This window comes from Manis pentadactyla, chromosome 3 (genome assembly GCF_030020395.1).
Source record: "Manis pentadactyla isolate mManPen7 chromosome 3, mManPen7.hap1, whole genome shotgun sequence".
NCBI classification, from domain to species: Eukaryota; Metazoa; Chordata; class Mammalia; order Pholidota; family Manidae; genus Manis; species Manis pentadactyla.
This window is the reverse complement of record NC_080021.1, coordinates 127,846,905-127,865,572: the sequence shown is the minus strand read 5'-3', so window position 1 is coordinate 127,865,572 and position 18,668 is coordinate 127,846,905. Positions and strand designations below refer to the sequence as shown.

At 58.8% G+C, this 18,668-nt stretch overlaps 1 protein-coding gene across 3 annotated transcripts in view; it reads right to left on the bottom strand.

The window, feature by feature from the left end:
* The window catches only part of BICD2 (BICD cargo adaptor 2), a 61,847-nt gene that overhangs the window by 12,061 nt on the left and 31,118 nt on the right, over nt 1-18,668 (bottom strand). For all 3 annotated transcript variants that reach the window (XM_057498428.1, XM_036896845.2, XM_036896847.2), the window contains exons 2-6: nt 10,948-11,160; nt 4,404-4,556; nt 2,695-3,129; nt 1,113-2,120; nt 806-957 (exon numbers count right to left, since the gene is read on the bottom strand). In XM_057498428.1, coding sequence (XP_057354411.1) covers nt 806-957; nt 1,113-2,120; nt 2,695-3,129; nt 4,404-4,556; nt 10,948-11,160 — 1,961 coding nt within the window. The remainder of the gene's footprint in view (nt 1-805; nt 958-1,112; nt 2,121-2,694; nt 3,130-4,403; nt 4,557-10,947; nt 11,161-18,668) is intronic.

The window sequence follows — 18,668 nt, the reverse complement described above, 5'->3', positions numbered from 1 at the left end:
CGGGTGGCCCGGGGCAGGGGGCTGGAAGCATGTGGCACCTGGCCCTCAGGTGTGCGGTGACCCCAGGGGAGGCTCAGCCACGTCCCAGTCCAGCATGTGCACGCAGTAGCTGCTTGGCCACTGTGCCGAGAGGCCAGGAAGGGCATGCACTGATTCCGCCAACAGCCCTGTTTCAGCATCTGCTTAACTGTAACATGTGCCCCACCCAGTGTGCAGCTGGGAGAGAGAACCACCCTCTCAGGCTCTGTCCCTAAGGGAGGGAGCAGAGCCTGGTGGAGGGGCAGCAGCACGCCCTCCCTGAGCCCCTGGCCAGGCCTTCCTCTGAAGCTCTGCCCAGGAGATCAGGTCTTCTGTGATGTGAGTTGAGGAAATGAGGCAAACGCCAAATGCTGAGGCGACAGTGAGGCCTTGCCAAGCACTTTGCCAGGGACGAGGAAGCCTCCGGAGCAGCCTGGTACCCACCTCCTTCGACTCCACCCCTCTTCCCCCACTGCCCAGATCCCACCCTTAACCAGGACGCAGGACCATCCAGGGGCAGTCCCTGCACCTGCCCGACTGGCTGGCAGGGGGCACCAAAATCCCCTCAATGGTGGAAACATCCAGAACTGGCCCCAAAGCAGCCCCCCAGAGGCATCCTGGCTGCAGCCTGCCTCTGCCCAGCCCTCAGGCAGGAAAGAGCTGCCACCCACTGGCCAACTGGCAGGGGCAGGTGGGGCACTGGGACCCCGACCCAGGAAGCTGGACCTGCCACCTGCCTGCAAGCTTTGGACGCAGTCCCTGACTGTCAGTGCCGGGCCCCACGCACCTGGTGGCGAACATGGCGCGCAGTGAGGAGAAGGTGGCCGCGTCCTCCTTGAGGGCCTTGAGCTCGTTGCGCAGCTTCATCATCGTCTCGGTCACCATGGCCTTCTCGTTCTCGTACTTGCTCTTCAGGTTGGCGAGGGCCACCTCGGCCGTCTGGGGACAGAGATATGGGGGTAGGTGGGGCGAGCCAGGTGGGGCGAGACACCTGCCCCCAGGGGCCCAGGTGGGGCGAGATGCCTTTGCCCCCGGAGGTCTTGGCGGGCTTGAGTGCCCCCACCCCAAGGCCCGGGCTGGGGAGGCGCCCACACCTGCTTGTTGGCCTTCAGCACTGTGCGCAGTGTGGTGATCTGCTCCCTCTTAGTGCTGAGCAGAGACTTCAGCTTGAGGATCTCCTCCATGAGCGCCTCCCGGTCCTTGTCCACGGCGGGGCCCAGCTCCTGAGAGGCCAGGCGCTGCCGCGACAGCTCCGTGCTGCGGTCCACGGCTGCCTGTAGGTGCCGGATCTGGTCGCGGATGATGGCTATAAGGTTGTAGATGTTCATGGGCTCCCGCCGCGGATCACTCAGGGGCGAAGGCAGCGTGGAGCTGGGTGAGGAGCTGCTGTCCCCGGTTCCGCCCTCTGCAGCCGGCAGCCCCTTGGGCAGCACAGGTGAGTGGCACCCGCGGGCCTCAGGGCTGCTGTGGCCGGCGCCAGCTGGGCCCTCGCGGTAGTAGTCCAGCATGACGCGGGTAGGTGTCTCGTTGTTGCACATGCACACGTGGTGGTAAAGGTTGGCCAGCTCCTCGCTGAAGGTCACCAGCTCATCCTGGGCCACGCTCAGGCTGCCTTGGGTCTCACCTGCGATGTCACTCACCTTCTTCAGCTCTATCTGCAGCCGGGTCAGCAGCTCCCGGTCCTGGCGACTAGCCTTCTCCAGCAGGGCGACCTTCTCGGTGAGTGCTCGGTTTTCGGCCTCGAGCTGGCCCTTCTCCTCTGCATGCTGGGCCTCGCCAGCCTCATGTGCGCTGTGTAGGGCCTTCAGCTGCTCCCGGAGCTCGCCAACCTCTGCCAGGGCCACACGGTACTTGCAGGCCAGGATCTCAGGCCCGTCGATGTCCACCTCATAGTAGTCACCATCCTCGTGGCTGTCGAGCTCCTTCTCGCTGTCCAGGGCTGCCCGCCGCTCCTTGCTAGCCTGCAGGCGCCGCAGAGCACTCAGGTTCTCAGTGAGGCGGCTCACTTCCTCGTGCTGCTCTGACAGGGACCCCTGTGCCTGCTCCAGCTGCTTCTGTGTGTCCTGCAGTGTCGCGAGCAGACCCACCTTTTCGCGCTCCACCTGCAAAGGCACAGAAAGGGCCCGTTAGCAGCCTGACCCATGGAGGACCACGTGAGTGTCCCATCAGCGAGCCCCACCCACACCACAGCCATCACACTGCTGGTATGTGTGTGACACAGGTGGGGGGTGTTATGATACCCAGAGGCTTGGGGGCCCCTCCTCAGAGATGCACAGCAAACCAAGAGGCTGCGGCACAGACCCTAGGGTGCTGTTCAGTCCAGGGCAGAAACCCAGATGTGCCCTGTCCTCAGGACAAAGCACAGAGACTGTGCAGGCTCTGTGGAGGGGCATGAGCAAACCTGGGGCAGGCCCAAACCTCCTGACCTTCGTGGTCAGGAACCTACACCCTGGGACTTCCGTCTGTAATGCCACGGTCCCACCACTTCTGGCAACATCGCAGGGATCAAGATGCAAGCAAGGTACGTGGCATCAGCAAGGTGCCAGCTGGGCAAGCGCTGTCCTGGAAGCCAGCCAATGCCACAGAGGACCGGAGTGGAGATGCAGACGGTGTGCATGGGCCCAGCACAGGGCTGCAATGAGACCCCTGGGGGTGGGGTCCCTGCTTGCCGCTCACCTGCATTAGCTGCTGCTTCAGCTTCTGGATCTCAGAAATGTTCAGCTCGCTGAGGAGGTCAGACACGAGGCTGGGTGAGGGGGGAGTGAGGCCATCCTTAGTGGGTGTGGAGGTCGTGTTATCTAGTGGGAGCTTGGCCAAGCCGCCATGCTCAAAGCCATTGGCCAGGGCCTCTGCGTCGTCGCCGAGCTTGAGGCCGTCAAGGGAGACGTGCAGGTGGCTGGTGTAGAGTGAGTCATTGATGCTCATGTAGTTGGACAGCTCCTTGCGCAGGCTTGCTTTCTGCTCCCGCTCAGTCTTCACGGTCTCCAGTGCCTCCTCCAGCTGCCGCTCCGAGATCTCCTTGAGCCGGATGGCATCTTCCAGCTGGCTGTTGAGGTACTCAGCCTCCTCCTCCAGTCGTTTTATTTCATGCTTGAGGCCCTCAAACTCCACCTGACACAGAGAGGGGAATGCTCTGCTGAGACCGAGCCATGGGGACATGCTTGGAGGTCCCAGGTAGAGGCGGACATGCAGGACACGCTCTGCCCCAAGGTGTGAGACTGCTCAGAGCTGCACACCGCATGGAGTGAGAGCGGCCACTCCACGCTGCCAGTGTGTTAGGTTACTTGGGGTGCCACCACCACCTGTGTACCAACTTCTACAAACCACTGAAGTAAGAACAGTTATTAAATATCTTAGGATACATGAAACATGAATCTGGAAATATGCTATGACCTTTCCAATCATATTCCAAGACAAACAGCCTGAGGCACCCATGGAGATGGCACTAGATCCAAGACACCCAATGGGAGTGGGGGGCAGAATCCAGAGTCGCACCTGCCAAATCCACGTTTGCAGGTGAGGACTGAGCAGGTCTCTGGGTTGTGCCAGGGGAGCAGAGTGCCAGGGAGAGCCCCTCAGGCTCCACCACGAGCTGCCCATGGCCTCAGCTTCCCTCAGGACACCTATGTGTGATGGTGACACTGATGAGCACCGTTCCTTGGCGGGCCTGCTATGCAGCCAGAGGAGGAGCTCCTGGGCTGCGTCCTGAGTGGCTCCATGCTGGCTGCACCCACGGCAGTTCTGCTGTCCCTGGTGCAGGGCCCACGCACTGAGGGGGCTCCTGGGAAGGGCCCCAGTGCTGCCCTGCAAAGCTGTTGCTGAGGTCAGTGGCAGGGCAGGCCTCGAGGGGCTGTGTGCCCAGGACCCCTGGTGTGCCATCATGGGGGCCCTCCTGCCCCTGCCCCATCATGGGGTGGGGGGTCCCTCCTCATACCGCCCATTGCAGGGCTTCCCCGAGGGCGTGGGGCTGTGCCCTCCAAACTGCTCAAGGCCTGCACAGCTTCACCTGGAGGGTTACCCTGAGGCCTGGGGCCACAGGAACAAAGGGGACTGGCAAACCTGAGGAAGTGGGGCAAAGGGGAATAGCAGGAGCTGCAGGGTCCCACGGGCCACAGTAGTCTTGGGACTCCTGCTGGCACCTGAGGGGGTGGAGCTGGAGGCCCGGCCTCTGAGGCTTTCAGTGTCATCTTGTCACCACCTTCTGCATTGTGTTTCATTTCTGCTGCTGGAACACCCTGGCCAGGCCAAGGGTCAGCTGACACTACAGCCTTGTTTTGCAAGGCTAGAGGGGCCAGGCCCTTAGTTTGGGGGTATGGAGGCCTTCCTAATCACAGAGACGCCACGCAAGGTGGTGGCAGACGGCGAGGACCACGCCCTATACTCGCCTGGTTCTGCCTGAGCAGGGACACCTGCTTCTGCAGGCCAATGTTCTCCTCCTCTAGCTCCGAGTAATCCTGTAGCAGGCGTGCCTCCCGGAACTTGTACTCCTTGATGTCATCCCTCAGGCGGCCCCGCTGAACCTCCACGTTCTGGTTGATCTGCCGGGGGAAGGAAGGTGTGAGTGGCCCACCCTGGTGGCCACCCAGCAGGGACTTGAGAGCCCTGGCCTGCCGTGGCACACAGGGTGGCTGTGGAGGGGAGGGCCCCAGGCAGTGAGGTGTGTGGGGTAAGTGTCAGTCTGCTTGGACACAGGCTTTCTTCATCTGTAGAAGGGTTGGGAGTAGCTCTTCTGTGGATGGACAGCTGGCGGGGCAGCTCTTCCATGGTTCTGCAGTCACCTCTGTCCCAGCAGAGCCCCTTTCAGCATGCCCTCCGGAGGAACAAGAACACATGTCCACACTAGGGTGCAGGCAGCTCACAGCCAAAGGTGGAATCAGCCCACCCACTGGTGGACAGATAGACAGCATGTGGCATGTGCACACCCTGAATGTTACTCAGCCTAACAAGGAATCATGTGCCCATGTACGGTAACACCAATGAACCTCAGAAATGCTACTATGGGTGAGAGAAGCCAGACCCAGAGGTCATGCACCGCGATCCCACATACGTGAGGCACCCAGGACAGGCACACCCACAGACAGGAAGCAGAGGGGAGTGGGGTGAGGCTGACCTGGGCTGGCTATGAGTCTGAATACACTGGAGCCTGCTGGAAGGTGAGTTATCTCAGCAATCTGCTGCCTGGGGATGCAGTGCCTACGAACAGCCTGGCGGGTGCCATGCAGCAGGCTGGAATGCCCAGACTACTGCCACCCAGACCCCTCGGACTCAGCCTGTGATGTTCCAGGGCTGTCCTACCCGGTGCAGGATATGGAGCCATCCAGCTCGTCACCATTTTAACAACTGACAGTGTCTCCAAACATGGCCAGTGTTCCCTGGGGACAGAATCGCCCCCAGACAAACCTGTCCCCCTTGCAGCCCATTTCCACAGCTCCACACGGCCTCCTTGCACACGCGCAGAAATCTGGGGCCCCCGGGGCCAACACCACTGGCCGGGACCCCTGCTGGCTGCCTGCCTGCAGCATGCCGGCTCCCACTGCTGCGGGGGTTTCTCACAGCCACTTCCCTGCACGTGGGCTGTACATAAGGTTCCACGCAGCACACATGGAACGGTAACGTAGGGCAGGTAAAGGGAAACAGGACCAAAAAGGAAGACAAGAGAAAAGGGAAAGCGACAGGAAGTGGGGGGCATGCCTGCCTGCGAGCTCATGGCCTGCGCTTGCTGCTGGGCCCTGCGGCAGTGCAACCAGGCCGGCTCTGCGCCAGAGGTAGATACCCAGTTACCGCTGGAGAAGAACAAGGCTGCCAGAAAGCGAACCCCATTCACCAGTCAGAAGTACACACACCATACAGTGAGACTGGCACCAGGAGGGCACAGACTCACTCACTTGCACCTATCCGGAGGGGCAGCCGGAATCCCTAACGAAGCCCACATGACCTCCACTGCCCACAACCTCAACACGGTGGTTCCCTGGTTCCCAGTCGGACCCACCGTGGTGGCATTTTCATGTTGACTTGGCTAAGTCTTGAGACCTGGACATTGGGTCAAATGCCAGTCTAGATGCCACCAAGCAGGTACTGCTGATGAGATTAACATTTAATCATAACCTATGGGTAGGACACATCATGATCCATAGGTGGGGGTCTTCATCCAGTCAGTGGAAGGGCTTCCAAAAGACCACAATCCTCCGTTACAAGGGGACCACCTGCCTGATGGTGACCTGGGACACCTGCTGCCATGGCCACTCTTCCCTGGCCCAGTCACACTTCGTGGGTGCTGTTCCCTGTAACTGCCTCTCCCCCCACGCACCCACCCACCACACCCGCTATCATGCCCACATGAGATCTGTAACTGTGTCACAGCCTCTGCCTGGTGAGGTGGGCAGGGGTGCTCTGCCTGCAGCTCAGTCCACTAGGTAGACACCCCTGTGGGAACCCTGCCCACTCAGCATGGGAGGACGCGGGAGGTTAGCCGGGAGGTAGCCAGGAGCACATCACATTCCCATCCCTCTGAGCAGGCTGTATTTAAAACTCAACAACTCCCCTCAAAGAACAAGTGGCCTGTGGTAGATGGAAGAGGATGTGAAGGCCACAGGTTGGGCGGACTGTGCAGGGACCCCCGCCTCCTGGCCTTGGAGATCACCTGCTTGGCACAGCTCAGGCCACGCTTACTGAGGGCGGGGCACCTGCTGTGAGCGTGCCTTGGGAAGCACACGTGCAGAGGTTTCAGTGTACTCAGGGCGTGTGCCTCTATCTCGTTCCAGAAGATTCATCCCTTAAAAGAAACAGCGTGCCAGTTAACCACCACCAGTCTGCTTCCAGTCTCAGTGGACCTGCCTTCTCTGGATGTTCCCAGGAGTGCCCAGCCATGTGAATCCTCGGCCTCAGGGGCCTATCACAGACACTGTGAGCCTGTACCATGCGGTGCTTGGCACCCTTACACTGAGCACCAGCTGTTCTGGGCACCCTGCCACAGACATACCATCACCTTGGTGGAACCCCCTAGAGAGGCCACAACAGGCCTACACTGGCTCGGCAGGGTGAAGCAATGCCGCCATCTGGGCAGGCGAGGGGCCCATGCGCACCCACCCACCACCCCACACTGCAGGCTGCTCCACTCAGCCGGCTGGAGCCTCTCACTGGCTCCACTGCCTTCCACCTGTGCCTGCCTCACCCCCTCCAGCACCTGCTGCCTGCACACAGCCTCCCCCATCCCATGGGTGCCCCACTGGTCCCTGGCCAACTGCTCCCTCTCTCCTTGACCGATGGCCACCAGGTGAGGCCTGAAACCTATCACCTCCCCACAGGTTCACACATCAGGACCAACAGGCCCAGGAGGCCCTCTGGGCTATGGAGAGACTTGGGGCAGATGCCACCTTCCCAGCTTGGGACTGGGGCAGACAGGCAGGTCGCAGGGTCCATGTGGGCTCTGGGGAACGTTTCCTACCTTGCTCCCTGGCTGACAAGGTATTGCAGGTCCCTGCAGGTTGCAGCGAGCTCTGTGGGCAGTGAAACGACCCAAACCACTTCTCGAGCTGGCCTGCACACCACACTGTGGGTGAGATGCTGTCTGCTGATGCAATGGGAACCAAGCCGGCCCTTTGGTTCTCACCCCGACCAGGCTCCTGCCGTGTGGGGCTAGGCATCTCCACCCAGCACATGCCCAGTACAGGCTCAGACAATCTCTGACTGGCCCCGGAGGGCTTTGGTTTCTCCTGGGCATGCCTGTTGACGGCAGTCCTTATGAGGGCAGCCACAGCAGTTGTGGAGGCCAGACCCCACAGGGTGCAGCCAGATGGACTTGGGCACACCTGTCCCCTCCCCTGGAACCCCAGACCTCATGTTCCCTGTCAACAAAAAGAGCCAGCCTTGGGACCCAGGAGGTACCTTATTGAGTCGGCCACCCTCACCTGTGCCTCTGAGAACTGCCCTCACATGCCGGTCCATCCAGCACATCATGGCCTCGCCCCCAGCAACCTGAGCAGGGAGTGGGGGAAGATGCTCCCTTTGGCGAGGAAGCACGTACAGGCCCGTGGAAGACAGAGCAGTGGGCCTCACCAGAGGGGGCAGCCTTTTCTGGCCAGCAGAGGAGATATGGGGCAGGATGCTCTGGCAGAGAAGGACCTGGGCCGAGCCAGGCCTTTGCCTGTTCTCCACATCTACCCCAGGAGAGACTAAAGCCCAAGGTGGGTGTGCCAGGCCCCCAGATAGACGGGGGATACTCCCTGTCCACAAGATTCCAGAGCAGCAGTGTGTTTCCCTGGATGATGGGGTCCTGCAGCCTGAGCTGTGCCCACAGGGGCCCTAGGCAGCAGGGGGTTGTGGGGAGCAAGGAGACAAGGGACAGGACGGAGCATCAGGGGAGGGACCCTGGGATCAGAATAGTGTAGGAGTCAAGAGCCAGGGCCCGCAAGGAGAGGGTTCTCCCCTGCTGGGCCCACAGGTGTGGGCCTCAGCTGCACTTCCTGCCACCCTTCTCCCACTAGGCTCCAGGGAGGTGACAGGTGGCCACCCAGGCTGAACCCCTGGTCCCAAGGTAGACACTGGAGCAGTCTGACCAGGGTCCCAGGATAGGTCAGGCACTGCCACTTCCATGTGGATGGAGAAGGTTCTAGGGCTACTATGCACACTGTAGCCACAAAGTGAGCAAGGCTGGTTACACTGTTAAAATTAAGCTATAAACTAGAATTTGGCATCTAGGAAGGCCCAGTGCCCACAGCTGTGGCTGCCAAGAGAAGTCCAGAGCAGTGTGCCTGCGCAGGGCCGGGGCACCTTTAAGCAGGCATTGAGAGTCTAAGGAGTATCCACTACCAGTGGGGCATGTGCTTCCCAGATGTGATTTTAGAGGCTGGGGGGCAGTGAGCACACTCTGGGGGTGTCCACCCTGCCCCTGAAGACCCTCCCTTGCCAATCTCCCTGATCTCCTGGGGCTGCTAGATGTCACACCCTGGGCAAGCTGGGTCCAGCCCTGCTCCCTGGGAGGGATGTATGCTTCCTTGGGGGATCCGTTCCCTCAGGGCCTCCTCCCCTGAAGGGCTCCACCCCCGCTGCCTCCTCTGCACACCCAGGTCCATCTCCGAGCCTCCAGGCTCTCTGTCCATGTGACAGCCACCACCTCCAATCCATGGCTCTGGCAGGTGTCCTGTGGTGGCTTGTCCAACCCACAGCACAGAGCCCACCCTGGCACCTAGCGCTACTGCTCCTGACCTACCAGTCACCTCAGCTTGTGACCAAATGCCCAGCTTCCCTCCGGCAGACTCCTGGTGGCCCAGATGCCACCACAGCGAGAAATAAGCTACTTCCTGGCTCCTGGCATGGGGGGCCAAAGGGAGGACTCCTGGTGGGACATCTCTGTCACTCACTCCTGGGCCTGCATAGAGCCCAAAACATATGGTGGCCACTGGGGGTGGCAAGGCCAGGACCCACTAGGGCAGGAAGACCAGCACGTGAAAAGGATCTCATCTGCCTCCAGCCAGTGGTAGCCATGCCTGGCTCCTTGGAATTCTGCTTCTCCATCTGCAAAATGGGACCCAAGCAAGGATCAAGGATGAAGGCTGGCAGGGCTTGTCCACACAGTGCAGAGGTCAGAGATCAGGACACTACACTGTCAGCCCAGGGACATTCAACTTGTAGCCAGACCTGCACCTTGATTTCCCACTCACAATATGAGGGAAGTAACGATGCCTAAAGGGTCTTGGACAGGGTGAGTTACGGGGCAGTTGGACTATCCCACCACTGAAAGTGTTTGCTACATGCATCAGACCATGGAGGCCAAGGGGTACTCTTGGACAGTTGGGCATGGGGAACAGACATCTGAGCTGGTTGTCAGAGAGAAATGGGGCTGGTAAGATGGGTCAGAGGCACCAGACACTGGGCAGAGAAGCCCTCCTCACGGAAGGGGAGTCTCCTGGATGACCCTGCAAGGCCTGTGCTGCTGAGGCATGCCAAAGAGTAGGTTGGCACTCATGGGGATGGTGTTGGGGTGGTGTATGGAGTCACATTCTTGGAGTCCAGCCTTCATCAGGCCTGAGCCTTGGGTATGAGCCACATGCAGGAGGCCACGGAGGGGCTTGGCTCAGTGATGCAGCAGGACCGAGAACCACAGAAGGCCTGTGGAAGGGTATGCTCAGACAGAACCAGTGACGGAGGGCACAGAAGGTGCACAGTGGGTCGCAGTGGGAGAACAGGAGCAGCAGCAATTCTGACCGAGACCTGCTCTATGGCAGCTCTGCACCACTGAGCTCCTTTCCTGATGGCCCCTCTTCCCACTGACCAGAGCCTCCTGGAAGGAGTGACACATGCTGGTGTCCCAGTCTCCCAGGGATGCCAAGCTCCTCCTAGGTTAGGCCTTGGAAACCTCTGACCCCCAGCAACTGCTCCCCACTGATGCCAGCCCCTAGGTTCTGCCCTAAATCTTGAGAGTGTCCTCTCCCAGCCCTGTGAAACCTTGCCTGCCACATTCCCTCAGGTCTGATGTGTCACCCTCAGTGCTGGCCTGGCCATTCAGAACTGCCCACTCATCTGCTCCTGTCACCCCAGAGAACAGAGGGCAGAGAGCAGGTCTCCTCATGGCCCAGAACAGGCACTTCACCCTCTAGATGAGAACTGTGGGGCCTCTGAGGCCCCAGGTGAGATGGGGCTCCCATGGGCTCCCACTATCCTGCCTGTGGCTGTCTGTGGTTAGGAACACCCTCCCAGGGGCGGAGGGACAGAGCCCAGCCTCCACTCTTCTCCGGGGACGCCAGGCACCTGCCCACCCCTCACCACTAGGTCAGGCCCACTGGGGCGGGGCAGGCAGGCAGGCAGACTCAGACCTGCACCCACAAGAGGCGGGCTGCCAGGGAGGAGTCGGGGCGGCAGCAGGAGCCCCCGGACAGCAGGGCTGGCGGGTGGGCTTGGGTGGTGTGGCAGGGCTCCCCAGCCCCGTGGTACCTCCTTGAGCTCCTGCGCCACGGAGGCCAGGCGCTCGCTCTCAGACTGCGCGTTGGCCAGTGCGTTGCGCAGCTGCCTCAGCTCGGCCTGCAGCTCCAGCACCTTGCCCACGTAGTACTGCTCCTTAGACGCCGATTCTTGGATCAGGCTCTCCTCCCGGCTCTCGCCGTCCGCCGCCACCTTCTTGTGGTTCGTGTGCGCCTGTCCAAAGGCCTGTGGAAAGCAGACACCGTGAGAGGGTCTCCTGAGGGGCCACCGGGAGGAGCACAGGAGGATGCAAAACACCTCAGCACACACCTCAGCACACCGCCAGGGCTCGGGGGTGGGGGTGGTGGGGAGCCAGGACCAGAGACCAGGTGGGCGGGGCCACGGGGGCGGGACCAAAGAGGCGGACAGTGACCGAGTGGGTGGGGCCAGGCCGCAGGGGCAGGTAATGACTAGGCAGGCTGATCGGGCTGCTGAGATAGTGCAGACCCGCAGCGTGGCCCTCTTGAGAGTCAGGTCCTGACACTAGGGCGGTCCCACAGCCCACAGAGCACCCTTTCCACCACACTCCAGATGGGAAACTGAGGCCCAGGGAGGCACCCTTCCACTGCCTGATCCTGACCCTCTGTTCACTTGTCCTGGGAGACACCTGACACCTGCACCTGGGGAGGCCTTGGAGGGTGGGAGCCCACGTCCCGCCCAAGTGAGGACAGCAGGACTAGTCAACAGGCCAGCACACAGGCCCCAGCTGGGAGACCCCCACCTGCCTGCCCAGGGCCTGGGTGCAGCACTGACAGTACCAGAAGGAGAGGGGTTGCCCCCTCCCCAAACCTCAGGTCCTGGGCATCCCTGGCCTCCCATCAAGCCAGCAAGGGGCCAGGCCAGCACCTCTGCTTCCCCTGTCTCCTCACTCTGCACTGCCTAGGACCCAAGACCCCGCACCACAGGCCTGCGGGTATGTCTTCTGCACTGTCCCCTTCCCACTGCCCCATGTAGGGAACCCTGTCTCTTTATAAGGCTCCTAAGGAAAAGGAAGTTGATACTCTTACTTCCTGAGAGAAAGAGGAGCATTTCCACTCATTTAGTATTTCACAGGAAGTCTGCAAAGTGAGCCCAAGAAAACAATGGGGAAAATGTACAAAGCTGTATATAAGGATGCTACTGAGCAAGACAGTTTCTACTACAAAAAAAACAAAACGCAGAAAATGACGGGTCTCTGTCAGCAAAGCACTGGCTACGAGAGGCAAGGTCTGGGCAGGCTGACAGGTCTCCCTCTGAGCACGGGGCGGGTGTTGCTCATACACACAGGCCACCCTGGGGAGATGCTGGCTTCTTTTCAAAGTAAGTCCGCTCAGCTCTGGGATTTCTGTCTCTGTGTTCCTCCTCCTCCAACCTGGTCTCAGGAAAAGACCAAGGCACAAATCTGTGTCTACCCAGGACCTGCCTCACCCCAGGCAACAGCCCAATCCCCAGCTGCATACCAGCCCTGGGCTTGCCAGACCTGCCGGGTTTCCAAACACACAGAAAGGACCTGACCCATTGGGCAGGTGCTCTGGAAAACATGGGCCAACTCAAGGGTGTCTCTCCAAACCTGCAGACAAGTCTAACTGGGCAACCAGAGCTGAGCCACTCATGAACCTCAAGCCGGAGTGCGGACATTTCACAAGGCGTTATGTCCCCATGAGACTGTCCTGAGGCAAGGTGGCTAAACACTGTGCCACACATGTATGCATGTGGATGTGTGCACACTACACACACATGCAAGAGCCAGTCCAGGCCTGCTGGCCTCAGAACTGAATCTTCACCTCTGCCCAGCTTCCAGCCTGGCGCACAAGCACTTGTTGGCTCTTCAGACATCAGAGGTGGCGACCTACATCTCCTGCCAAAACACAGCAGCAGGGACTGGTCTACCTCTTGGGTGGAAAACTAAAAATAACTGTTAGTGTATGTGACCAAGCAATGGTTTTCATGCCACTCAACACCAGGTAGTGAGGGCAGGGCACAGGTGTGCCCACGACAGGAACTTCATACCCCCCACCAGAAGGAACTTCATACAGAAACAGGCTCAAGGCAGCGAGCAGGCCTGAGAGGCAGCAGTTCTGGAAGCAGGGCACAAGGTGGGAAAGTGGCAGAGGGGCACACAGAGGAGCTGCCAGTGCAGGCCTGTGAGGAAGCCACTGCAAAAAGGCCGCCCAGAGAGACAGAGAACAGTTCCATCGCTCACACAGACTGAAAGCAGCGCCAGCTCCCACCACCAGAGGGTGCCCCTAGGCCCCAAGCAGCAGGTGGAACACTGCAGGCCCAGCCAAACTGGGGCCTGGTGAATGTTCTCTGGTCCTTGGCACAAAGCTTTACAGCAAAACATAAAAGCATCAAACTATATCCCAAAAAAGCCAAGAAAACACATAGGAGTACCAGCACCATCTCCCAAGCTGGTGAAATCCAGCTGGAGCTTCGGCAGGTGAAGGAAGGGGCAGGGAAGCTTGTCCCACAGGGCCGGGAGCCAGACCAGGGCGGGGCAAGGTGCGGAGGACGGATTTCTTCAAGCTTGTGGAGCAGACTGGTGCTGAACACACAGGCAGGGACTGACAAGAGATGCAGCGTGCTCCTGAGGGGCCTGGGTGGGCCCATCACAGGTTAGAGACGCAGAAGAGACGGCAGTGAACTCGGAGAATCGGCTAAGATTACCCAACAGAAACACACAGAGAAAAAAGGCTAAACCAGGGCTGAGTGGCTGTGGGATGGACCCCAAGGGCATTATGCTAAGTAAGTCAGACACAGAAAAACACCTAGAGTCTGTCTTAATGTGGAACCTAACAAACAAACAAACCCCACTAAGTCAAAGTTCAAAAACACAGTAAACAAGTTAGTGGCTGCCAGAGGCAAGGAGTAGTGCATAGTTGCGGGGTGGGGGTGGGGGTTAAAAATCGACTAAAATTAATAATGGGTGTGTTGGCAATCCAAATTCATTATCACACACTTTGTTGAGAAACATAAATACACATGATTTTGAAGACACGAACGCATGTTACAGTGATCAGAATTTTAAAAAAGGCTTTTCAAACTGGATATAAGAAACTATCCCCACCCAAAACCCAACCAACTATATGCTGTTTATGAGACTTATATGGGACAAAAATAAGGACACAGAAAGCTGAAAGTAATTTACCATCTGATCCATTTTTTAAGCACACAGTTCGCAAGTGTTACAAATATTCACACTGTTGTATAGCCAAGGTCCAGAACTCTTTTCACAAGGAGAGAGAGAACGAAAAGGCAAGTCAGAGACTGGAAAGAATGTGCACATCATGCATCTGATAAAGGACTTATAGCCAGAATAGAGGAACTCTCAAAACTTGCCAAGGAAAAACTAATGAACAATGGGAAAATAATTGAACACTAGAGGGTAAATGGGAAAGAATCAAAAGAGAAGACATTCAAGTCATGCAAATAAGTGACCAGGGAGTCACACGCAACAGCTCCAACGAGGCCCCACCACACAGCTACAGGGATGTTTAAGACCCTGACCCACAAGGCTGGCTCGGGCGCGGGGCAGCCCCTGCTGCTGGTGGGGATATAAAATGGTGTAAGCACTTTGAAAAGAATGGGCAGACTCTGAGGAAGCTAAGCAGGTATGTGAGGCAGAGCACAGCCAGTCACTCCTAGGCATTTACCCTAGAGCAGTGGAAGCATATCTGTAACAGCCAAAACAAGACAACCACATGGGCTGAAAGGGACTGATAAGCCAGCAGTGGCACAACAGAGGTTCCACACGATGGAATGCCACTCAGCAGCACACAGTGGCATGCATGGTACAGATGCACGGAGATCATACTGGGTGGAAAGTCAGGCCAAATGCAGTTGTGCTGCATGACTCCAGTCACAAAAGACTCCAGGCAATACAGACAAGTGTGTGCCATGGCTGCCAGGGTCACGGATACCTCTGTCTTCTAGATTAGGCTGCTCTCAGGAGCGTGTACCCATAGAGAACTGATCAACTAGCATCCTATCCAATCCCAGGAAGAGTAAACCTAGGGGGCCTCGTCCCTGCGCACATATCCCAGCGCCCAGAACAGAGGGCGAGAGGCTGGACGGAGATCATGCCCAGTCACTCAGCTACCCATCTGCACGCCACCTTGCACGGCCTTGACTCCAGCTCAAAGCTCACCTGCCTTCCCCGCCCCGCCCACCCCATATGTGCTCAGAGCACAGCATGTGCTGCCTGACTGCACACCTGGCTGTGGGCCTACTAGTCCCAGCCACCTTCACAGGCTGACTGTGTTCCCCCCAGGCTGCTGTCCATCTGAGGGCCTCCACCAGGGCATACCAGGAATCCAGCCTGGGCCTCCACCTACCACCACCCACAAAACCCCCTGGCTGACAGCCTTCTAACCACAGCACACTTGTCTGGGCTTCTAGGTGGCGGTGGCACTGCCCTGATGTCCCCCTGGGGCTGCCCGGGCTGGGCAAGTCCAGGCATGAGGTCACAGCCAGCCTGCTTCAAGTTCACCTGCTAGCTCAGAAACCTAGGCCAGGGCCAGAGGTGGTGGGTTTGCCAAACGAGGGGGCCCAGGGAAAGATTTCAAAGCCAGGTGTGGAGGGCACCAACGATGTGGCGTGCCAGGAGTGGGGGCCTCAGAGGCACTGGAAGAGTGTGGACAGAGCAGGGGGCTCTGGGAGGGCGAACGCAGCCTGGATCAGGTGTCAAGGGTGGTGAGCCCAGGACGTGGGGCACCTGTCCAGGGGCTCACAGCAGGAGTGGAGCATGGGGCCTGACTTTAGGGCATGCTGGACTGGAGACAATGGAGCCACCAGGGTTCCCCTGTGAAGGTGGGGCTCCCGTAGACAGTGCATTCAGGCAACAAGCAGAACCTTGGCTTCCCCTGAGGTGGGGGCCCACCAAGGCCCCCACAGCTGGCATTTCTGATGGTACTAAATGCCCAGACCCCCAACAGCCCCAAGAAGGATATGGCACACAGGAGGCCCCAGACACCCGGCCCATGCTCTGCTGTCCAGACCCAGGGCCCCACTGCGCTGACCAGGCCAAGATCTGGTGACAAAGGCAAGCCAGAGAAGCAGAGATGGCAACTACAGACCAGAGGCTTTCACTGCCCACCTGAAGCACTCCCAGACATGGACAGTTGGTACACAGTGGCCCCACCTGCCACGTCTGGCCCAAGTCTGGTTCTGCAGGTAAAGCTATACTGGAACACACCTAAATGGGAAATTTGGAATGGGCTGGCAAGAGTCCATGAGCACAAGGCCTGGGATTCAGAGAGAGCCACTGGGTGGGTCCCGGGCAAACACAGGGGTCAACCAGAAGGGGACTGAGAGCCTGGTGCCCATGGGGAGAGTGTGGACTTCTCAGGCAGAAGGTCTCATCTGCCTTTCCCTGACCATCCAGCTCAGGGCACAGGCCCTCTCAAGGAAAGAAGGCGCCTTTGGAGAGGCTGCAGCACTCCTTCCCCACAGGTGTCTCTGATGGGGCATCCAGCTGGGACGAGGCCTGAGGGGAGGCAAACAGGAAGAGAGCTGTGCTCACCAGGGCTCCTCGGAGAAACAGAACCCGGAGGACACACATAAGGCTGCACGGGAGATTTATTCAAGGACTGGGCTCAGGCAGACTGAGAAGGCCCACCACCGCCATGTGCAAGCCGAGACCACGGGAGGCCCGAGAGCCAGAAGCACTGGTGCTGCGGGCAGAGGGTGCTGGCCCAGTTCTAGCAGAGCGCAGCCCCCGCTCAGCTTTCTTCTGTTCAGCCTGAGGGACTGGTGAGGCCCGCCCAGTGAATCAAACGCTGACCTCTGCAGGGACACCCACACAGACACACCCAGAAACGATGCTTCCCCAGCTATCCAGCGCCCTCAGCCCAGCCAGGGTGGCACATAAAAACAACCGTCACACAGGCGTGGGGTCTGCTGCAAGACTCTCAACTCTGTGCTGTGAAAGCAACAGAGAGATAGCAGTAAAAGCGAGTAAAACATTATTTGCAAAACAAGGCTGAGAGCCGGATGTGGCCTCAAGCAGTATGCGGAGCCCTGGCCTGGCCAGAACCTCCTCCCTGTGGTTCCTCATGGGAAGCTGTAGTGTGTGCCACAAGGGCCATCCCTGGGCCTGGTACACTGGACCCCAGCCCAGAAGGATGGGGGCTCCAGTGCAGAAATGGACTAGAAAGGCCCAGAAGCAGGACAAGGTAGGCTGGGAGGAGGTCCTGAGACCAGGCCTCTGAGCCCTGGAGGAGGCCCCCTCCTCCTGGCCATGGGAGCTGTCAGCCCCCACAGGGCAGGAATGCTGGTGTGAGCCCCACGGCACTGGCAGCCCTCCCCTCACTGAGCCATGGTGTGCAACGCCAAGCTGGTACTAAGGTGCCACTTCCTCTTGTGCCACTCCTGGAAGGGCGAGTGCCCCATGTGGAGGTGCGTCTGTCCTGCAGCAGTGGAGCACAGGTGTGGACATCCCCGCCATCAGCCCTGGTCATCAGCCTGGCTTGCAGAGGCTGGCCCCACCTCTGACGCACCAACCAGGCACAAGAGGCAGACCTGCACAGGCGGGCTGGCCCAGCTCTGGACCGCAGCCAGCCCACAACCATGGCCAGAGTGGTGGCGGGAGCCAGGCCTGCGGCAGGGTGGTTCTACGGACACCAGTTTGGCCTGAAAGAGCCAACACACACTATGCCAGGAGAAAATCCCATGAGGTGAGGCCAGTCGGGAAGCAGTCTGCTCAAGGATGCTGGGGTTTGGAACTCTTGGCCCTTTGTTTTTGGAATTCCTGCCCCATGCACAGCAGCACTTCCAGCACCCAGCTCTGTCCCAGCTGGAGGGACTCCAAAGCATGGCATCAGGGCAACCACAGAACAAATGGCATGGTCACACCATGGCTCATCAGTGGTCCTGACTACGGATCACTGACCACCAGCACTGCAGCCTCACTGTCCCCCAGGCGTCGCTCACTTCCCTTCCAGTTAAGTGGTGTTCGCACCAGCACCTTGCCCCTGGAGTAGCTCCTCAGGGCAGGTGTGTGCCAGAACCCCAAGAGGCATCATCTCGGGGGCAGTGCTCACTACCCAGCTGGGTGCGTAACTGCCCACTGCTGCCACGAGGAAGGACAGCAGCTCAATGCAAGGCCATGGCACAGTCCAAGCTCAACAGACACTGATCGACAGGGTGGGCCTCCAACACGGATGCCCCCAGCACAAGCTGCATGGCTTCACCCATTACTGCCACCAAGGCAGACCGGTGCCTCTGAGGGCTGCGAAGGGTGGGACCCGCAGCAAGCTGGCGTCCACAGGAGCCTTGTCAACTCAATGGGGCTCAAGCTGAGAAGGGAAACAGGTATGAGCTCAAGGACGGGACAGAGAGGTAAGGACTTCACAGCACTGACAGGCTAAGGGCTCTATCCACACCCAGTTCACTGACCCAAAAGGTCTAGCCCTGAATGCTGTGACAGAAGGCACGCAGACAGGTGATCAAAATTTACATCAAAGGTGAGAAGACCAACAGCAGGTGGAAGGGCACCCCCTCTGTAAAACAGCACAGCAGAACAATGGGACGCAGTGATATCACAGTAACCTGATAATGGAAGACATTCCACATGTACACGATGGCAGAACAAAATAAAAAATTGTGTATTCCACAAATTTTCTGTAATCTAAAACTGTTCTTATAAAATAAAAGCTATTTACACAAAAGTAAACTCCAAATGGATCAAAGACCTGAATGTAAGTCATGAAACCATA